The sequence below is a fragment of the Microtus ochrogaster genome, unplaced genomic scaffold, assembly GCF_000317375.1.
Source record: "Microtus ochrogaster isolate Prairie Vole_2 unplaced genomic scaffold, MicOch1.0 UNK44, whole genome shotgun sequence".
In the NCBI taxonomy this organism is placed as follows: Eukaryota; Metazoa; Chordata; class Mammalia; order Rodentia; family Cricetidae; genus Microtus; species Microtus ochrogaster.
Genome location: NW_004949142.1, coordinates 2,934,040 through 2,951,424, shown reverse-complemented (window position 1 = coordinate 2,951,424; position 17,385 = coordinate 2,934,040). Strand labels below are relative to the sequence as shown.

The window sequence follows — 17,385 nt, the reverse complement described above, 5'->3', positions numbered from 1 at the left end:
GGGAAATCAAATGGTCTCTGGGTGTGATCTAAGCCAATGTTTCTCAGCCTTCTGGCCACTGCGACCCTTTAATACAGCTTCTCATGTTGTGGGGACCACAGCCATAAAATGATTTCTGTTGCTGCTTCAAAACTGTAATTGTGCTACTGCTATGAATTGCAATACCTGTGTTTTCTGATGGTCTTAGCTGGCCCCTGTGAAAGTGCCATTTGCCCCCAAAGGGGTTGTGACCCCTAGGTTGAGAACCACTGGTCTAAGTTATTACTCTGGCTTCATGCTATCCCAGGGTGGCCTTCCATACTGTCTTGCTGTAGTCAGCTCAGTTCAAGTGCACAAACACCCTTGCCTGCAGCACATCCTTTGCCTTCCCCTGTACACTTGACCACTGATCCAGAGGATGACATCTCTGTCTTGTGATTCTTTTCTTCAAAGGATTCTCTTATTAGCAACCTGTTGCGTCTTATCCAAACCATGCGGCCTCCGGCAAAGCCTTCTACTAGCAAAGGTAAGCAGGGCTCCCAGCTGAGCTGAGCCTCAAAGGGTCTGGAAGGTGACTACCCTGTAAATTGCACTTTGCCCTCCTCTGTTGCTAAGCAAGGGAATGGTCTAGTTAGATTCTGAGACATTCAAATGAGGACTGACATGCCCCTCCCCTCCGTGATGGGCACAGAGCTTGTAGAGGCTTTCAGTCCTTGGATTCAGAGAATTAAATTGTTTCTAGTAATTTTGTGATTACTATGTAGCAAAATGCTATTTGTTTTTTAATTTGATAAAATTTTAATGATGAAGTTATTTTATTAACCTGTAATACTATTAAATATGTCTCTCTCTCTTTTTTTTTTTTTTACATTTTCATACACCTTAATGAACTAAGATCCAGTTGTTAAACCCAAAACTGAAAAGGAAAAGCTGAAGGAACTCTTCCCTGTCCTATGCCAGCCAGACAACCCTTCAGTGCGGGTACGGATGCTATTTGGGGAATGTCTGCCCTTGTGTATGTTCTGTTCCTTTTCATCTCCTTAGCGACTGTATGAATTTTAACTTTGTCTGCTGTATGTTTTTCCGGGTAAGACCATGAAAGGGTCCAGAGAATGATAGTTAGGGGCCGTGAGCTTGGGGACTCGGGGAAGCAGTGGTGCGGGATATGAAAAGACTTAAGATTCTGACAAAGGTACCCAGTGTAAAAATTAGAAAATTTTTTCTCTATTGCATATTAAAAGATGTAATTTTTGAAATGTTTTCATTTGTAATATTTTTTTTTTAAGGCTAGGTGTGCTGGTGAATCCCTTTAATTTTAGCATTTGGGAGGTAAACAAGGATCTCTATGAGTCCAAGGCCAGCCTGGTTTACATATCAAGTTCCAGGACAGCCAGGGCTACAGAGAGACTGTTTCCAAAAAAATAAAAATGAATAAATAAATTTTAGAATTTCCTGAGTACCTATTAGTCTCAAGAGATTTGAGGAGAAAAACCACCGACCCAAAGCATCACCAAATTAATTAAAGCAAGCTTTTTTATTGGTGTACCTGGGCTGCCTCTTCCTAAGTCAAGATCCAAGAGGTCAGCATTGGACGTGGAGAAGATAGGTTTTTGTAGTTTTGGGGTAGGGGTTTCCAAATGGGGAGATTTGGCAGGCAGATAGGTGTGGTTACAGAAGCAGACCATAACAAAGAGGTCCTAACCTTCTGAAACATAGATAGGGTTGTAGGATAGTTACAACTACCTCCTGAAACAAAGGCACAGCTACAAGGTGATCAGAAGGTCTTTTTGAAACAAAGACATGATTGCCATTTATGGAATAGGCAGTGCAGAGCCATATGTAGTTATAAGTGGGACACAGCCCAGTCCTTAAGAAACAGAGATTTAATCATAAACAGGAATGGACCTAGTTTGTCTTTACTATGAGAAGGCTTTTAAACCCAAGATGGAGGCAGACTGGTTCATCATACCTGCTGTGTGCCATGTGCTACTATAAGTACCGAGTAAGCAACAAAAAGAGAACAGATAAGATTTTCTGCCTTTTTGGAGATTATATGCTGTTTTGGGAGGGAGAGTAGGAAATTAGCATGTAAGTAGTGGGAAAGAGAGATGGACAGTAAACAAGTGGGTGTCATTGTACTTTAAAGGGGCCTGGCTCCATAACCCCAGGTACCAAGATCTGATGCTCAGGTTCCTCAGACAAAATGACATATAAAGCTCCAAAGCTACAGAGAAACCCTGTCTCGAAAAACAAAAAACAAAAACAAAATGACATAAAGCATCTATGCATCCTCTTACATGCTTTACATCATTTCTAGACTACCCAATATAATGTAAGCACTAGGGGCTGGAGCGATGGCTCAGTGGGTTAAGAGCCCTGGCTGCTCTTCCAGAGGACCTGAGTTCAATTCCCAGCACCCACATGGCAGCTCGCAGCTGACTGTAACTCCAGCTCCAGGGGATCTGACAACCTCACACAGACATGCAGGCAGGCAAAACACCAATGCACACAAAATAAAAATAAATAAATCATTAAAAAAAATAATGTAAGTACTATGTAAGTACCTGTAAATACACAATTGGCTGAGTCCAGGATATTGTCAGCACAGAGGGCTAATAGTCTGTGTCACAGTGGATAGTAGTAAGAACTGTGGAAGGTAATTAAACGGGGAATGCAGAAAGAATGTTGCTTTTAAAAAGTTTTGATGTCTGGAGCTGGAGAGATGGCTCAGCGGGTAAAGGTGCTTGCCACCAAGCTTGACAACCCGAGTTTGATCCCCGGACCCACATCATGTTGGACGGAGAGAAGTGACTTCCACACTGCAGGCTAGTGATGTGACAGTGGGCAGATTGTTTCTTCTTCTTCTCATTACTTTGCTGACCTCTGACCTTGCAGACCATGCTGGATGAGGAAGATGTGAAAGTCGCTGTGGATGTCTTAAAAGAGCTGGAAGCTTTAATGCCCAGTGCAGCAGGCCAAGAGAAACAAAGAGACACTGAGCACAGGTTTGTTCCTTGTATCCTCATCCTGTTCATTTGCATATTTAGTAGGCTATGACAGTTGAATTTCATGGGCCTGTTAAGCAAACCCTTGGGCAAGTGTGTAGATTCTCAACTGGCTATGCACTAGATTGGGTTTTCATTGCTCCATGCTAAAAAGGTGTTCAGAAGTTAGAAATCGGAGCTGAAGGAGGCCAGCGCTGTCTGTGATCTGAGTCCTGACTGACCTGTGGGGATGTGGTGGTCGTTGAAAGGCCTGTCCAGGTCAGCAGTTAGAGGGTGCCCAGCTTACACACAGTGGCGCTGCCCTGGGTGCTCGGGGATGCGGAGGTGAAATTGGGTTGATTTATTTTTCAGACAGGTTCTTGTTGATTTATTAGGGACAGGACAAAGAAGAAGAAGAGGAGTCGGAGCAGAGACCGGGACCGGGACCGAGACAGAGACAGAGACAGAGAGCGAGATAGAGATAGAGACCATAAGCGGAGACATCGGTCCCGCTCTCGGTCACATTCCAGGGCCCGGGAGAGGACTAAGGGGAAGTCTAGATACCGGTCCAGGAGCAGAAGTCAGAGTCCCTTCAAAGATCGGAAGGATCGGGAAAAGTATGGGGAGAGGAATATGGACAGATGGCGGGACAAGCATGTGGACCGTCCTCCCCCTGAAGAGCCTGCCATTGGGGACATTTACAATGGCAAAGTGACCAGCATCATGCAGTTTGGTTGCTTTGTGCAGCTGGAGGGCCTAAGGTAATGGTTGGTACTCTTTCTTATCAGTGATGGCAAAATGTCTTTTACTGCTGAGGTATGGGTATGTGTGTGTTTATATTCTAAGAAGCTATGCACGGTTATACTTTAGTTATTCAGGTATACCAGCATTCTTAGAAAGTTTTACTTTTAAAAACAATTGTATTTTATTTTTGAGATGGAGTATGGCTATTCTGGCTGTCCTAGAATTCTCTGTATTGACCAAGGTGGCCTCAGGCTCACAGAAATCCACTTATCTCTGCTTCCCAGTTGCTGAGATTAAAGGTCTGCGCCACAGTGTCCAGCCTTTCTGTTGACTTTGGGTTTGCTTTTGTTTGTTTTGTGGTGCTGTGCTTCAAGTTTAAGGCCTTGAGTATATTAGACAAGTTCCCTGCCACATTCTTAGCCTTAGATTCTTTTTTGATTTTGAAATATCCCAGAGCCATTTATCCCTTCCTCTGCCGTCAGGAGATCTGCCCTTTGCTGGTTGTGACAGTTGAGAATTGATCTCTCCCTTCCCCCTCAGTCAGTATCTTTTCTTTGGGAGGGTGGTAATGGCTTTTTTCTGTGGATGCTGGGGATCCAGACTCGGGTCCTCGTGACTGTGCTGCAAGCCCTTCACCAACTGGGCCATCTCCTTTATCTTTTTGAGACAGAGTCTCATGATTATAGACAGTGGGTGCAGCCTCAGGCTTACTGTATATCCCAGGCTGAACTGTAACTCATGGTCTCCTGCCTCGCCTCCTAGTGCAAAGGTTTCAGGCCTGTGAAGACTTTTGTGCGGTTCCAGTAGGAGTAGATGAAGTGCTAATCTAATTAATCCTTATTAGTTAAAAATCGGGAGTCAGATATCGGGGTAAGAACCTGAAAGATCAGAGAGTCAGAGGACCAGCTGCTTCCTACCTCTTATTCCTCGTCCAAAAAGGCCGAGATCCTCTCTCAGCCCCACTTTTCTACATCCTGTGTCCTCTGTCCTCTCTAGAGTCCTCCAAACCTCTATGGTTAGCTAGTGGCTAGCTCCACCCTCTGACTCTAAGCAAGCTTTATTTGTCAGAACACTATCAAAATAACACACAACAAGTTGAAGTTAGGGGACAGGTTTGTGTAGACATATTCCAGAACTGACTGACTTTCTCTCAGGAAGCGGTGGGAAGGCCTCGTGCACATCTCTGAGCTCCGACGGGAAGGCCGGGTGGCCAATGTGGCTGATGTTGTGAGCAAAGGCCAGAGGGTGAAGGTCAAAGTATTGTCCTTCACTGGGACGAAGACCAGCTTGAGCATGAAGGTAGGTGATGTGTTCAGGCTGTTTCCACAGCTGCTGGCCTGGGGTGTGTCGGAAGACAGCGCATGAACAGCACCTTTGTTACTGGTTCTAGGATGTGGATCAAGAGACAGGAGAGGATCTAAACCCAAATCGACGTCGAAACCTTGTCGGGGAGACCAATGAAGAGACGTCAATGCGGAACCCTGACAGACCCACCCACCTCTCGCTCGTCAGTGCGCCTGAAGTAGAAGATGACTCACTGGAGCGCAAGCGGCTCACCCGGATCTCTGACCCAGAGAAGTGGGAGATCAAACAGGTTGGGGCTTAGAGGCACTCAGCATGTAGTATGGGGGATAGGAATGTGGGCCTAGGCATGGCACCCCGTGGTGGCTTCTGTCCACTTAACTAGTTGTGTGAGCTGAGTCATTGCACCTAGTGTGCCTTAGTGCCCCTGATCTGTCCACCACACCCAGTGGTACTAGTGTAAAGTGAGCAGAGTTCAAACTTAGTGCTTTTCTGTGTTTTCATTGTTATTTTCCTCTTTCTGCAGCGAGCAATAGAATGAGTCTGTGTCAAGCCCTGTGTAGCACTAGGGCTGCAAAGACAGCATTTCATAGTCCCTGCCTTGGGGAACTCATTGTCCAGTACTGCAGAGAGAGTATTAAATGAATAACTGGGGCTACATGCCAGATGATCAATGTGTGCTGGGTGCTTGTGGCAATAAGGGGAGGCCTGGCAACCCTTCCTGGGGACAATACCCCTGGGCCTGTGCCTTCAACACCATGTCTTGCTGTTCCCTGGGGATGGATGTGTACCTCATTCTTGACTCTGACATGCTGTTCCAGGAGAAGCAGTTTGTTTCCCCTGTGTGAAGTCTCTGAGCGAATACTGAGAAAGAGCCTTGCTCCTAGGCACAGATCTTAGTTACAAGCGCTGCCTTCTGTCCTTCCCCAGATGATTGCTGCCAATGTGCTTTCCAAAGAAGAGTTTCCAGACTTCGATGAGGAGACTGGCATTCTCCCTAAGGTGGACGATGAGGAAGGTAGTCTGCTGTTGAATTATCTGGGTGAGGGCTGGGGAGGCTGGCTGGCAAGCTGTGTCACTCTGTAGAGTGGGCTCTTTCTAGTTTACCCGAGGCAGTGTTTGTCTGGTCCCTGGAGCTCGCCACTCACCTGGATAGAGAGAGGCGTATGTTTAGATTACCAGTGGACCTGTTGGGTTCTTTTACTTTTTTGGGATCCAGTACCTTTTTTTTTCTTTTTTTTTTTTTTGACATAGGTTTTCTCTGTGTAACAGCCCCAGATATCCTGGAACTTGATCCGTAGACCAGGCTGGCCTTGAACTCACTGAAATCCACCTGCCTCTGCCTCCCAAGTGCTGGGATTAAAGCTGTGCACCACTACTGCCCAGCCCAGTACCATTTAAAAAATATTTTTAAAAGGTTTTAAAATTTTTATTATATGTTTATATATTTTTTGAGGCAGAGTCTCTCCATTATGTAGCTCTGGCTATCCTAGAACTTGCTAGGTAAACCAGGCTGGCCTTGAACTCACAAAGATCCACCTGTCGCCTGCTGAGAATAAAAATGCAGTGCTTGAGGAGGACAGCAGGGGGCAGCAGAGGGTGAGAACTCAGATCCCCTGAAACTGGAGTTTCAGTGTTGTGAGTGCCATGTGAGTGCTGGGAATTGAACTCAGGACCTCTAGAAGTGCAGCCAGTGCTCTTAATCTCTGAGCCATCTGTCCAGTCCATGGTTTGTTTTTCTTTGTTGTTGTTGTTTTTTGTTTTTTTTTGTTTCACTGTGTTACCCTGACTGTCCTGGAACTTGTATGTGTTATTATTTTTATGTGCCTTGGTGTTGACCAGCATGCATGTCTGTGTGAGGGTGTCAGACCCTGGACTTATAGACAGTTGTGAGCTGCCATCTGGTTGCTGGGAATTGAACCCAGGTCCTCTGGAAGAGCAGTCAGTTGGGGGGTTTTGTTGTTGTTGTTGTTACTGTTGCTGCTGCTGTTTTTTAGTGTTCATAGGTGTTTTGCCAGTATGTGTGTCTGTGTGAGGGTATCAGATCTTGGGAGTTACAGGAAGTTGTGAACTGCCATGTATTTGCTGGGAATTGAACCAGGTTCTCTCGAAGAGCAGCCAGTGCTCTTAACTACTGAGCCATCTCCCCAGCCTGGAATTGTTTTAATGAAAATGATTGGTCATTTCCATCTTGTTTGTGGCTAATTCCTTTTGTTGGACTTTTAGATGAAGATCTTGAAATTGAGCTGGTTGAGGAGGAGCCTCCATTCCTGAGAGGGCACACAAAGCAGAGCATGGATATGAGCCCCATCAAAATTGTTAAGGTGAGAAGTGTTAAGTAAAAATAATAAGAGAGAGGCAGCTCTGCTGGTACAAGAAATCCAGTTAGGTCAAATCAAACCAAATCAAAATGCCCATCGTTTTATTAAGAATGACGCTTTCGGGTGGCAGAGTACATGGCAGGGAGACAGGACAGCAGGGAGCCCATGCAGACCCGAAAACCCCGTGTTTCTCCTCTAGGAGCCCACTTAATACCCTGTGGGAGTGGTCCTGAATGAGGCACACATCATCCCCAGGGAACAGCAAGACCTGGTGCTGAAGGCATGGGCTCAGGGGTATTGTCCCCAGGGAAGGGTCAGGACCTGACAGGCTGGGATTTGGCGTCCAGACCAATACAACTCCTGGGCCTGGGGGCCGGGGGCTATGCCCCCAACTTAACAAGAAGAATGGGACTTTTACCTGGAAATATCCACTGCCTTGTTTTCTTGAAGTAATAGTATCAGCATAATCAGGAGTCAGGCCGGCTGACTGGTAACCAGGGTCTGTGTCTTGTAAATGGAGAGGGGCTCAGCTCTGCTGCTTTGCCTGTTTCGCCTTTGTCTGCATATATTATTGCTTTTTGAGAGAAAGCAGAGATAAAGAGAAGTGCTTGTTCTGCCATTATTGCTTCGTTTAGGACTTAGGGCTTGCTTCTCTGGGACCCTGGAAGGCAGAATTGCAAGAATGCAAACCAGAATTCTCAAAAATTTTGGTGTGGAAAAGATTATCTTTTGAAGGTCTGCCAGCCCAGAAAGCCCATATAATGCTCATAATGGTGGTTTGTTTGTTCTCTGAGAAAAGCTCTTAGTCTGTAGCCCTAGTTGTCCTGGAACTCGCAGATCTGTCCCTGCCTCTGCCCCCTAGGTGTGAGCCACCACATCCAGCTGTAATCCGTGTCGCGGTCTTCCTGTGCTGTTCTTGCATGCGCACATAGCTGCTGCACTATTAGTGGTGGGGAATTCCCTGGCCTCTGCGGGAGCATGTGAAGAATCCGATGGTGAATTCTAACTGGAACACGCACACTGGTCTGAATTTGGTTCTCAGGGTTATAGAGAACTTCTTTCTGTTCTTTCCCCCGACTCCCACTCTTGTGTTTACATGTCTGCACATGTGAGATTACAGGCATGTGGCTCTATCACAGTTCATGTGTGGAAGTTAGATGACAACTTGAGGTGACAGTCCTCGCCTTCCACCTTGTTTGAGAAGGGGTCTCTTGTTCACCATTGCGTACACCAGGCTAGCTTTCTTGTCTCTACTTCCCATTTCATTGTAGAAATGCTAGGATTACAAAGATGTACGCTGCTATGCCTGGCTTTGTGTGGGCTTGGGGTCTGAACTCGGGTCCTCACACTTGTGGGGTGTGTGCTTTACTCCCTGAGACATCTCTCTAGTTTTCCTTTATTTGTTTTGGTGGTTTTTTTTTTTTGGATTTTCGAGACAGGGTTTCTCTATAGCTTTTGGTTCCTGTCCTGGAACTAGCTCTTGTTGACCAGGCTGACCTCGAACTCACAGAGATCCACCTGCTTCTGCCTCCAGAGTGCTGGGATTAAAGGCGTGCAACACCTGTTTTGTTTTTGAGTCAAGGTCTCACTACATAACCCTGGTATTCCTTATGTTGCCAAGGATGGCCTCAGAGTCCCAGGAATTCTCCTTCTCAGCCTCTGGAGTTCTAGGATCACAGCTGTCTCTACAATACCTTGCTCCTGCTTTTTCTTCTGTCCTTTATGCATTCACTCTCTAAGGGTTCTCATTTTCAAGCTAAAACTTCTTCCACTGATTTTTAATTTTATTTGTGTGTGTTACAGATGTATCCATTACTTTCATGTAGCCTGAGACGTTGATGTGAACTTTATTTCTTCTCACGTTTTAAGTGACAGTAGTGCAGTCATCTGCCCTTTTCAATATTTTGAGGCAGAGTCTCAATTATGTTGCCTTGGCTGGTCTGAAACTCACTGTGTAAACCAGTCTGGCCTCGAACTCAGATCTCCGCACCTCTATTTCCCAAGTGCTGGGATTAAAGGTGAACAGCACTCCATCGAGCTAAGCACCCACCTTTTCCTAGATTCTCAGTGTGTGTTTCCTTTTCCTCCTTGTTTCAGAACCCAGATGGCTCACTCTCCCAAGCTGCCATGATGCAGAGTGCCCTGGCCAAGGAAAGGCGGGAACTGAAGCAGGCCCAGAGGGAAGCTGAGATGGATTCTATACCCATGGGACTCAACAAACACTGGGTTGATCCCCTGCCTGATGGTAAGGCTCTGGAGTGTGGACCTTTTATAAAAGTAAATCTGGCGCTTTGGTATGTATAAAACAGTTGACACTACACTTTGTATGTATAAAACAGTTGATACTACACTTTGTGTATCTATAAAACAGTTGATACTACAGATGCAAAGTGGAAGTTTAGCCCCAGTTTCCCTTTTACAGTGGAGCCTATTCATAGATTATTATTTTTAGCCAGGTGACCATACACGCCTTTAATCTTTGAGGCCAGCCTGGTCTACAGAGGAAGTTTCAGGACAGTCAGGGCTAAACAGAGAAACCCTGTATGGGGGGTGAGGGGTGGAGTTCAAGGCCATCTTCAACTACATTGGGATAGTCTGGGTTATATTAGATCCAATCTTAAAAACAACAACGAAGAACAGAAGGATAATACAGTCTTTTGTGTATATATGTGTGTTTGAGTGTTTGTATGAATGCCATGTGCATGTGGGTATCTTTGGAGTCCAGAAGGGGCAATGGATCTCCTTACACACAGTTGTAAGCCATCTAATATAGGTGTCAAGAACTGAACCTGGGGTGAGTTCCATCTTTCCAGCCCCTGTTTTGTTTTTGGCTTTAAAATGTGTATGGGTGTTGTGCCTGAATGTTATCTCTGTGTACCTTGTGTGTTCCTGGTGCCCATGAAGGTCAGAAGAGGGCTTTGGATCCCTCGAGACTAGAGTTACAGATGATTGTGAACCACCATATGGGTGCTAGGAATCCAACTTGGGCCTCCTGTAATAGCAGTCAGTACCCGTAACCACTGCTATCTCTCTATTTTAAGACGGTTTCATTATGTAGTTCTGGCTGGCTTTAAACTTACTGTGTAGCTAACATGCTAGTCCTAAATTTGTAACAGCCCTCCTGCTTTAGCCTCCTTTGTACTGGAATTGCAGGTATGAGCTGCCGTGACTGGCTAGAACCTAGTGTTTTATAGGGTCTTATAGAATATGTGGAGGCAGGGGAGTAGTAGTCCGTGTTAATACTTTGCAGTAGACAAGACTTGAAGAAGTCTGTGGATGAAATATTGTGTTGTTCTGGGTGGTGAGGGATGAGGTGGGGTTGGCAGACCAGGGCTTTGTAGATGGTATTAGGTATTTGGGCCAATCTAAGTGCATCATGGAATGTAAAAGTGTTCTAAACATGAGGATGGCATGAGGAGTCGGGTTTCTAAAAGATCATCAGAGGGCTCTGCAGGAGGAGTTGGGTAGGGCAAGAGTAGACACTTCAGGTAGAGTAGCAGGCTTTTATGATAGTGAGAGGAGAAATGAAGACCTGAACATGATGCTGTCAGAGAAGAGGAGTAGATTTGAGAAGGGTAGCTGTGGAATATGGGGGATGGGGAAGTAGCTTCCAGTTCTAATGTAAGCGCTGGAATGAGTGATGGCCCCTTTGGGATAAGAGACTGATGAGAATCAGGTTTGTGGGGGAAAGGGTGTGATGGACTGTGTCTCAGGTAGCCAAAGGACACCTTAGTTGAGTATCAGAATGCTCAGAAGAGGGGTCTGTGTTGTAGAGAGAATTTGGGGGTGTTAGCTTAGCTTAGACAACAGTTTAGATGGGGAGAATAGATGAATCAACATTGAAGAGCTACAAATCTTCTGATGGTTTTTGTTTGTTTGTTTGTTGTTTTTTAATAAAATGAAAATCTTCCAGAGCTTGGGAGATGTAAACTGCTTGCCTTGTCAGTACTTACACCTAGTTTGAGCCCTGGAGCCCGTGTTAATGATGCTGGGCATGGTGGTGTGTGCTTGTAATCTCCGCACTGGGGAGACAGGTGACTCGGACTTGCTGGCCAACCAGCAGAGCACACTTAGCTAGTTCCAAACCAGTAAAAGACCCCGTCTCAAGAGAAAAAGAAGTCATGGCTCCTGAAGGACCCCCGATCTTGTCCTCTAGGTTCCACAGACATGGACACATATATGTACATATACTTACATATTAGTACACATATGTACCCTACAGCGACATGATGTCTTGTACATGTGCACATACACAGAACCCTTTATTCTCTTGGAACAAGCTCTCTTCCCCTTTTACCCTTTACTATGAGACTCCTTTGACCTCTTTCAGAGCTCACTGATTTGCTTTGTAGATTGAAGTAAGGTGTGTGTGTGTGTCTGTGTGTGTGTGTGTTCGTGTGCGTGCATGTGGATGCATGTGTATGTTTTGAGAGGAGGGTCTTACTCTGTGTCCCTATCTCAAATTTACATATATATAAACATTTAAAGATTTATTTTTTATTATTTTAAGTTATGTGTCTGTGTGTGGGTCTGTACCCACAGAGCTAGAGGTGCTGTACCCCCTGGTGCTGGTTACAGGTGGTTGTGAGCCACCCAGCTTGGGTGCTCGAGTCCTCTGGAGAGCACACAGAGCCGTCTCTCCTGTCCCTGAGACTGAAGTATATAATGTTTTGGGTATTTTTGCCACCAAGTTCATAACAGTTTTGCATTTTTGAGTGAGCCACCCAAATTCTTTTTATTGCTCATTCTTTTGCTCCCAATTCAAGCTACAAATTTTGGGGTAATCTTGAAAACATTAAAGCAGGTGAAAACCCCAAGACAGCACACACCATATGAAGCTCCCAGAGCGCAGCCCAAGAGAGCAGAGGTGTCAAGGGAAGGCAAAAAGGGAAAGGGGTCTTTGGGAGGGCTGAGAATGTTGTAGTTAGGTGGTGATGGCTGCATAGCTTTGGGGTATATTAGAAGGCCCTGAGCTAACACTTGGAAAAATGGCATGTAGCAGTAGCTTGAGGCCAACACTCAGTTTGTTTTCCTTGCCAGCGGAGGGCAGGCAGATTGCTGCCAACATGCGGGGGATTGGGATGATGCCCAACGACATTCCCGAGTGGAAGAAGCATGCCTTTGGGGGCAACAAAGCCTCCTACGGGAAGAAGACCCAGATGTCAATCCTTGAACAGAGGGAGAGCCTGCCCATCTACAAACTGAAGGAACAGCTGGTGCAGGTGGGACGGGGTGTAGTGTTTACTAAATGGGCTGTGTGTTGGGGTGCTAGAGCTCAAATTTCATCAAGCACTGCTCTGCCTAGGCTATGACCCAGATTCCTCATTATTAATGTGTGTATGATGTAGGGGCTGGGGCACATACCTCAAGGCATGTGTCAGGGGGTGAGAGGACATTTTGTGGGTTGGATTTCTCCTACCTTTACATGGGTTCAAACTCAAGCTGTGTCAACCTTAAGCCACCAAACCATCTCACAGGCTCCTTATTCTGTATCCCAGGCTAGCCTCGAACTGATGATGATCCATCCTCTTACCTCAGCCTTCCCAATACTGTGATTACAGGTGTGAACCACCACACCTGCCTTAAAAAAAGGGTTTTTTGTTGTTGTTGTTGTTGTTGTTTTTTTAAGAAACAGTTTTTCTTAGTAGCTATTTTTTTAAAATATTTATTTATTTATTATGTATACAATATTCTGTCTATGTTTATGCCTGCAGGCCAGAAGAGGGCACCAGACCGCATTACAGATGGTTGTGAGCCACCATGTGGTTGCTGGGGATTGAACTCAGGACCTTTGGAAGAGTGGGCAATGCTCTTAACCTCTGAGTCATCTCTCCAGCCCATGTTTTGTTTTTTTTAAGATGGGGTCTCGTGTAGTTTCCATCTGGCCTCAAGCTTTCTGAGGATGACCTTGAACTACTAGTATTCCTGCCTTAGTTCTGGAATTATGGGCATGGACCTCCACACAGTACTAGGGATCAAGCTGGTAAACAGTCTGCTAACTGAGCTACACACCATCCCTTCAGCCTTTCCTTTTGGTTTTTTGGACATCATCTTATACCATACCCCAGGCTGACTTAAAACCTACTGTGTATCCTAGGTTGGCCTCAAACTCAAACAGATCCCTCCTTCCTGCTTGGTGTTTTGCCTACCTGTATGTCTGCAGAAGTCAGAGGGCACTGGAACTACTGAGGGGCCACGTGGCTGCTGAGAATCAAACTCAGGTTCTTTACAAGAACAGCCAGTGCTCTTGATGACTGAGCCATCTCTCCAGCCCTGTGGCGGATTTTAACAAGTTTGTTTATATTGTTTCAGGCTGTGCATGACAATCAGATCCTCATTGTAATTGGAGAGACAGGATCTGGGAAGACGACGCAGATCACCCAGTACCTGGCGGAGGCAGGCTACACTTCAAGGGGCAAGATTGGGTGTACCCAGCCCAGAAGAGTGGCAGCCATGTCCGTGGCCAAAAGAGTATCGGAGGAGTTTGGTTGTTGTCTTGGTCAAGAGGTGAGTGATTGGAGAAGCTGCTGTGTGAATTCCAAAAGAAAAATAGAAAGGCCCAGATACCTTATCTATAAAATGAGAATGTTTTTACCTTTTTAGGTTTCTCCCAAAGGAGAGAGCTTTTCATCTTCATCAAGATATTCAGGGTCAAGTCCAGGGCAGGGCAGACTTTACTAGAGGAAACCACCGAGGTCTTGGCTAGTTCCTCTCTCCTAGGAGTATGAGACCTGTCTAATGATTTCACAGAGGGACCCCATGGCTTAGGTTTCTTCCTTCTGTCCTGCGTAGGTGGGCTACACTATTCGATTTGAGGATTGCACCAGCCCAGAAACGGTCATCAAGTACATGACAGACGGCATGCTGCTGAGAGAGTGCCTGATTGACCCCGACCTCACTCAGTATGCCATCATCATGCTGGACGAGGCCCACGAGAGGACCATTCACACAGATGTCCTCTTTGGGTTGTTGAAAAAGGTAGGCAGGTAAACCCTGGTTTCTGGGACTGGGATTTGAGTGCCCTGTGACGGTTCACATAGTCTTTTTAGTAAACACCTTACATTTTCCTTTAGACAGTTCAGAAACGACAAGACATGAAGCTGATTGTCACCTCAGCCACCTTGGATGCGGTGAAGTTTTCTCAATACTTCTATGAAGCGCCCATTTTCACCATCCCTGGTCGAACCTATCCCGTGGAAATACTGTACACAAAGGAGCCCGAGACAGACTATTTGGATGCCAGCCTGATTACTGTCATGCAGATCCATTTAACAGAGCCACCAGGTGAGGGGAGTGGAAAGGCTTTTGTCTTGGCCAAAAATCCTGCTGTGAGTGTATTTTTGACTAGTTTAAATATTGTTCTCTTTGTAAGTCTCAGGCATGTGTATTTGGAATGGTAGTGGAAATGTTAAAGAAGTGACATTAGGTTAAAATGAGACAGAGTTTCTCCTTATAACCCTCTTGGTTTATTTGGCATCCATAGTGTGAATGTGTATTTCTGTATATATGTAGCAATGCTGTTAGTGATGCTGTAGCCTTTCACTCAAGCAGAATGTGGTGCTTTGTACCTGTGGTTCCAGCTACCAAGAGGCTAAAGCTAAAGCAGGAGGATTGCTTGAGCTAGAAGTCGAGGGCCAGCCTGGACAGCTTGACTCACCTCTGTTTCTTACAGGCTTGTAATCCCAGCTAACTAGCTAGGACGTCTCAAGTTCAAGGCATGCCTTGACAGCTGAGTGAGACCTTGTCTCAGACTTAAGTGAAAAGAGGGTTGGGGATGTGGCTCCATGGCAGACATGCACAAGAGAAACAAAAAGAAACAGCAAAACACTCCCCTACCCCCCAGAGACAGAGTAAATGATGCTTCATTCTCTTCATAGGTGATATCTTGGTTTTCTTGACTGGTCAGGAAGAAATCGATACTGCTTGTGAGATCCTGTATGAAAGAATGAAATCCCTGGGACCTGACGTTCCAGAGTTAATCATCCTCCCAGTGTACTCTGCCCTTCCCAGTGAGATGCAGACCCGAATCTTTGATCCAGCTCCTCCTGGCAGCAGAAAGGTAATGTGGGGTGAAAGTGAGGTTGTTCCACGTACCCTGAAATCATGTGGGGTGTGCAGTCTCCCTGGTGATGGAATTACATGCACATGCCACCATGCCTAGTCTTTTTCTTTTTAATCTTTTTTTATATTGTTTTATTGACCTGTATATTTTCTCCACTTCCCTCTCTTCCTCCCTCACTTCCTATGCCCTCTCCCATGATCCCCACGCTCCCACTTTACTCAGGAGATCTTGTCTTTTTCTACTTCCCATGTAGATTAGAACCTAGCCTTTTTATATGGATTCTGGGTATTAAACTCTGGTGTTCAGACTTTTGCGACAAGTACTTTACCCACTAAGCTATCCCCCTTCTTAATTTATGATTTTTAAATTAAAATAATTGATTTCACAACTAGACATGGTGGCATGTGCACATCATGACACGTGTTCAGGTCAGAGGGCAGTTTGCAGGAGTCAGTTCTATCCTTCTACCATCATTCAGGTCATCAGACTTGGCGGCAAGTGTCTACCCTCTGAGCCATCCTGCTAGAGCCAGCATCAGTTTTATTTGTATATTGTTCATTAGTTGATAATTTCTAATTTGTAGTATACCATGAGTGCTTCTGCTGTAAACATTTGTTTATCAGTTTATTGGGATGTGTGTTTCTCTGAGTGGAAGTAGATGGGCGGGCACACATGGTGTCAGGAGGTGGAGGGGTAAAGAGTGACTTGCATAGCTGGGTGGAATGTGGTTCTGACATGGGAGCAGGTTTCGGAGGGGTGGATGATGATTTCTTCCTCTGTTGTTTCTGTTGGTTGGATTGTTTCTTTTTTAAAAAACCATTTATTTACTCTTTTTTTTTTTTTAAATGTTCATTGGTGTTTTGACTTCATGTATACTGTGTGAGGGTGTCAGAAGCCCTGGAACTTGAGTTACAGACAGATGTGAGCCATCATGTGAGTGTTGGGAATTGAACCCAGGTCCTCTGGGAGGGCAGCCAGTGCTCTTAACCACTGAGCCATCTCTCCAGCCCCAAGGCTGGATGGTTTCTAAGCAGGGCCTTTGTGGCTGTGTGGCAGGTAAATGTCTTCCAGGGTCAGTAAGATCCTGGTATGATTGTGAGACATTTTGGTGCCTCCTAGCAACGATTTTTCTAAGCAATTGTGTTTTATGAGCTGAACGTCTGGGTGGAAAACCAGTGGCAGAGCCAAGCTGAGAGTTGTAATCTTCTAGATCACAGATACTGCTGTACACACACCCCATGAAATTCCTCTGTCTCCTCATGTTCATTTTATGATGAGAAGAAAAGATGCAGTCCTCCTCTGTTCCACATAGAACAGCCCACTCATAGTCCAGATGTCTCTGTGGGAGAAGAGAGAAGCTCATTTTGCTGTGGCGCATGTGAGGCCAGGAAGTCTGTGCTTTCCCAGGGAGCTGGAATATTAAAGTTATAGTAATCATCGCTCTAGACAATGAGATAGCTACACAGCTATTTATACCAAGTGAGATTGGCTCTGAGAAGCCTTGGCTCTTTGCTGCTTTACAAACCTCTGAGGCACCACCCACTTCCAAAGGAACTGTTCACATGAAGGCCCCTTCCCCTCTGACACTGGAGGCCTGAGCCGGGGTTACATATCAGGTGATAGCAGACAGAGGTGGCAGCAGGTCCCTGGGAATCTGTGGGGCCTGTTTCAGCCTCAACTCACTCTGCCTCCGTCTTTCTCATTTGTAGGTCGTGATTGCCACCAACATCGCAGAGACGTCGCTGACCATTGATGGCATCTACTATGTAGTTGACCCTGGGTTTGTGAAGCAGAAAGTTTACAATTCTAAAACAGGAATCGACCAGCTTGTGGTGACACCTATTTCTCAGGTTGGCTGCATCTATGTTAGCTTTCCCCGAAATCCTGGTGAGGGTATTTCTGGGATTTGTTATGATTCTGAGTGGTCTTAACCACTGAGCTATCTCTCCAGCCCCCAAACACACACACACAATATCACATATAAATAAATTTA

General features: G+C 45.6%; 1 protein-coding gene across 2 annotated transcripts in view; it reads left to right on the top strand.

Moving 5' to 3' along the window:
* Dhx8 (DEAH-box helicase 8) overlaps positions 1 to 17,385 on the top strand; it is a 33,406-nt gene that overhangs the window by 3,116 nt on the left and 12,905 nt on the right. For both annotated transcript variants that reach the window (XM_005369154.2, XM_026777022.1), the window contains exons 3-17: positions 433 to 505; positions 875 to 960; positions 2,875 to 2,984; positions 3,359 to 3,724; positions 4,862 to 5,006; positions 5,098 to 5,301; positions 5,940 to 6,027; positions 7,236 to 7,333; positions 9,428 to 9,575; positions 12,371 to 12,552; positions 13,643 to 13,837; positions 14,123 to 14,308; positions 14,404 to 14,614; positions 15,208 to 15,389; positions 17,102 to 17,242. In XM_005369154.2, coding sequence (XP_005369211.1) covers positions 433 to 505; positions 875 to 960; positions 2,875 to 2,984; positions 3,359 to 3,724; positions 4,862 to 5,006; positions 5,098 to 5,301; positions 5,940 to 6,027; positions 7,236 to 7,333; positions 9,428 to 9,575; positions 12,371 to 12,552; positions 13,643 to 13,837; positions 14,123 to 14,308; positions 14,404 to 14,614; positions 15,208 to 15,389; positions 17,102 to 17,242 — 2,415 coding nt within the window. The remainder of the gene's footprint in view (positions 1 to 432; positions 506 to 874; positions 961 to 2,874; positions 2,985 to 3,358; positions 3,725 to 4,861; positions 5,007 to 5,097; positions 5,302 to 5,939; positions 6,028 to 7,235; positions 7,334 to 9,427; positions 9,576 to 12,370; positions 12,553 to 13,642; positions 13,838 to 14,122; positions 14,309 to 14,403; positions 14,615 to 15,207; positions 15,390 to 17,101; positions 17,243 to 17,385) is intronic.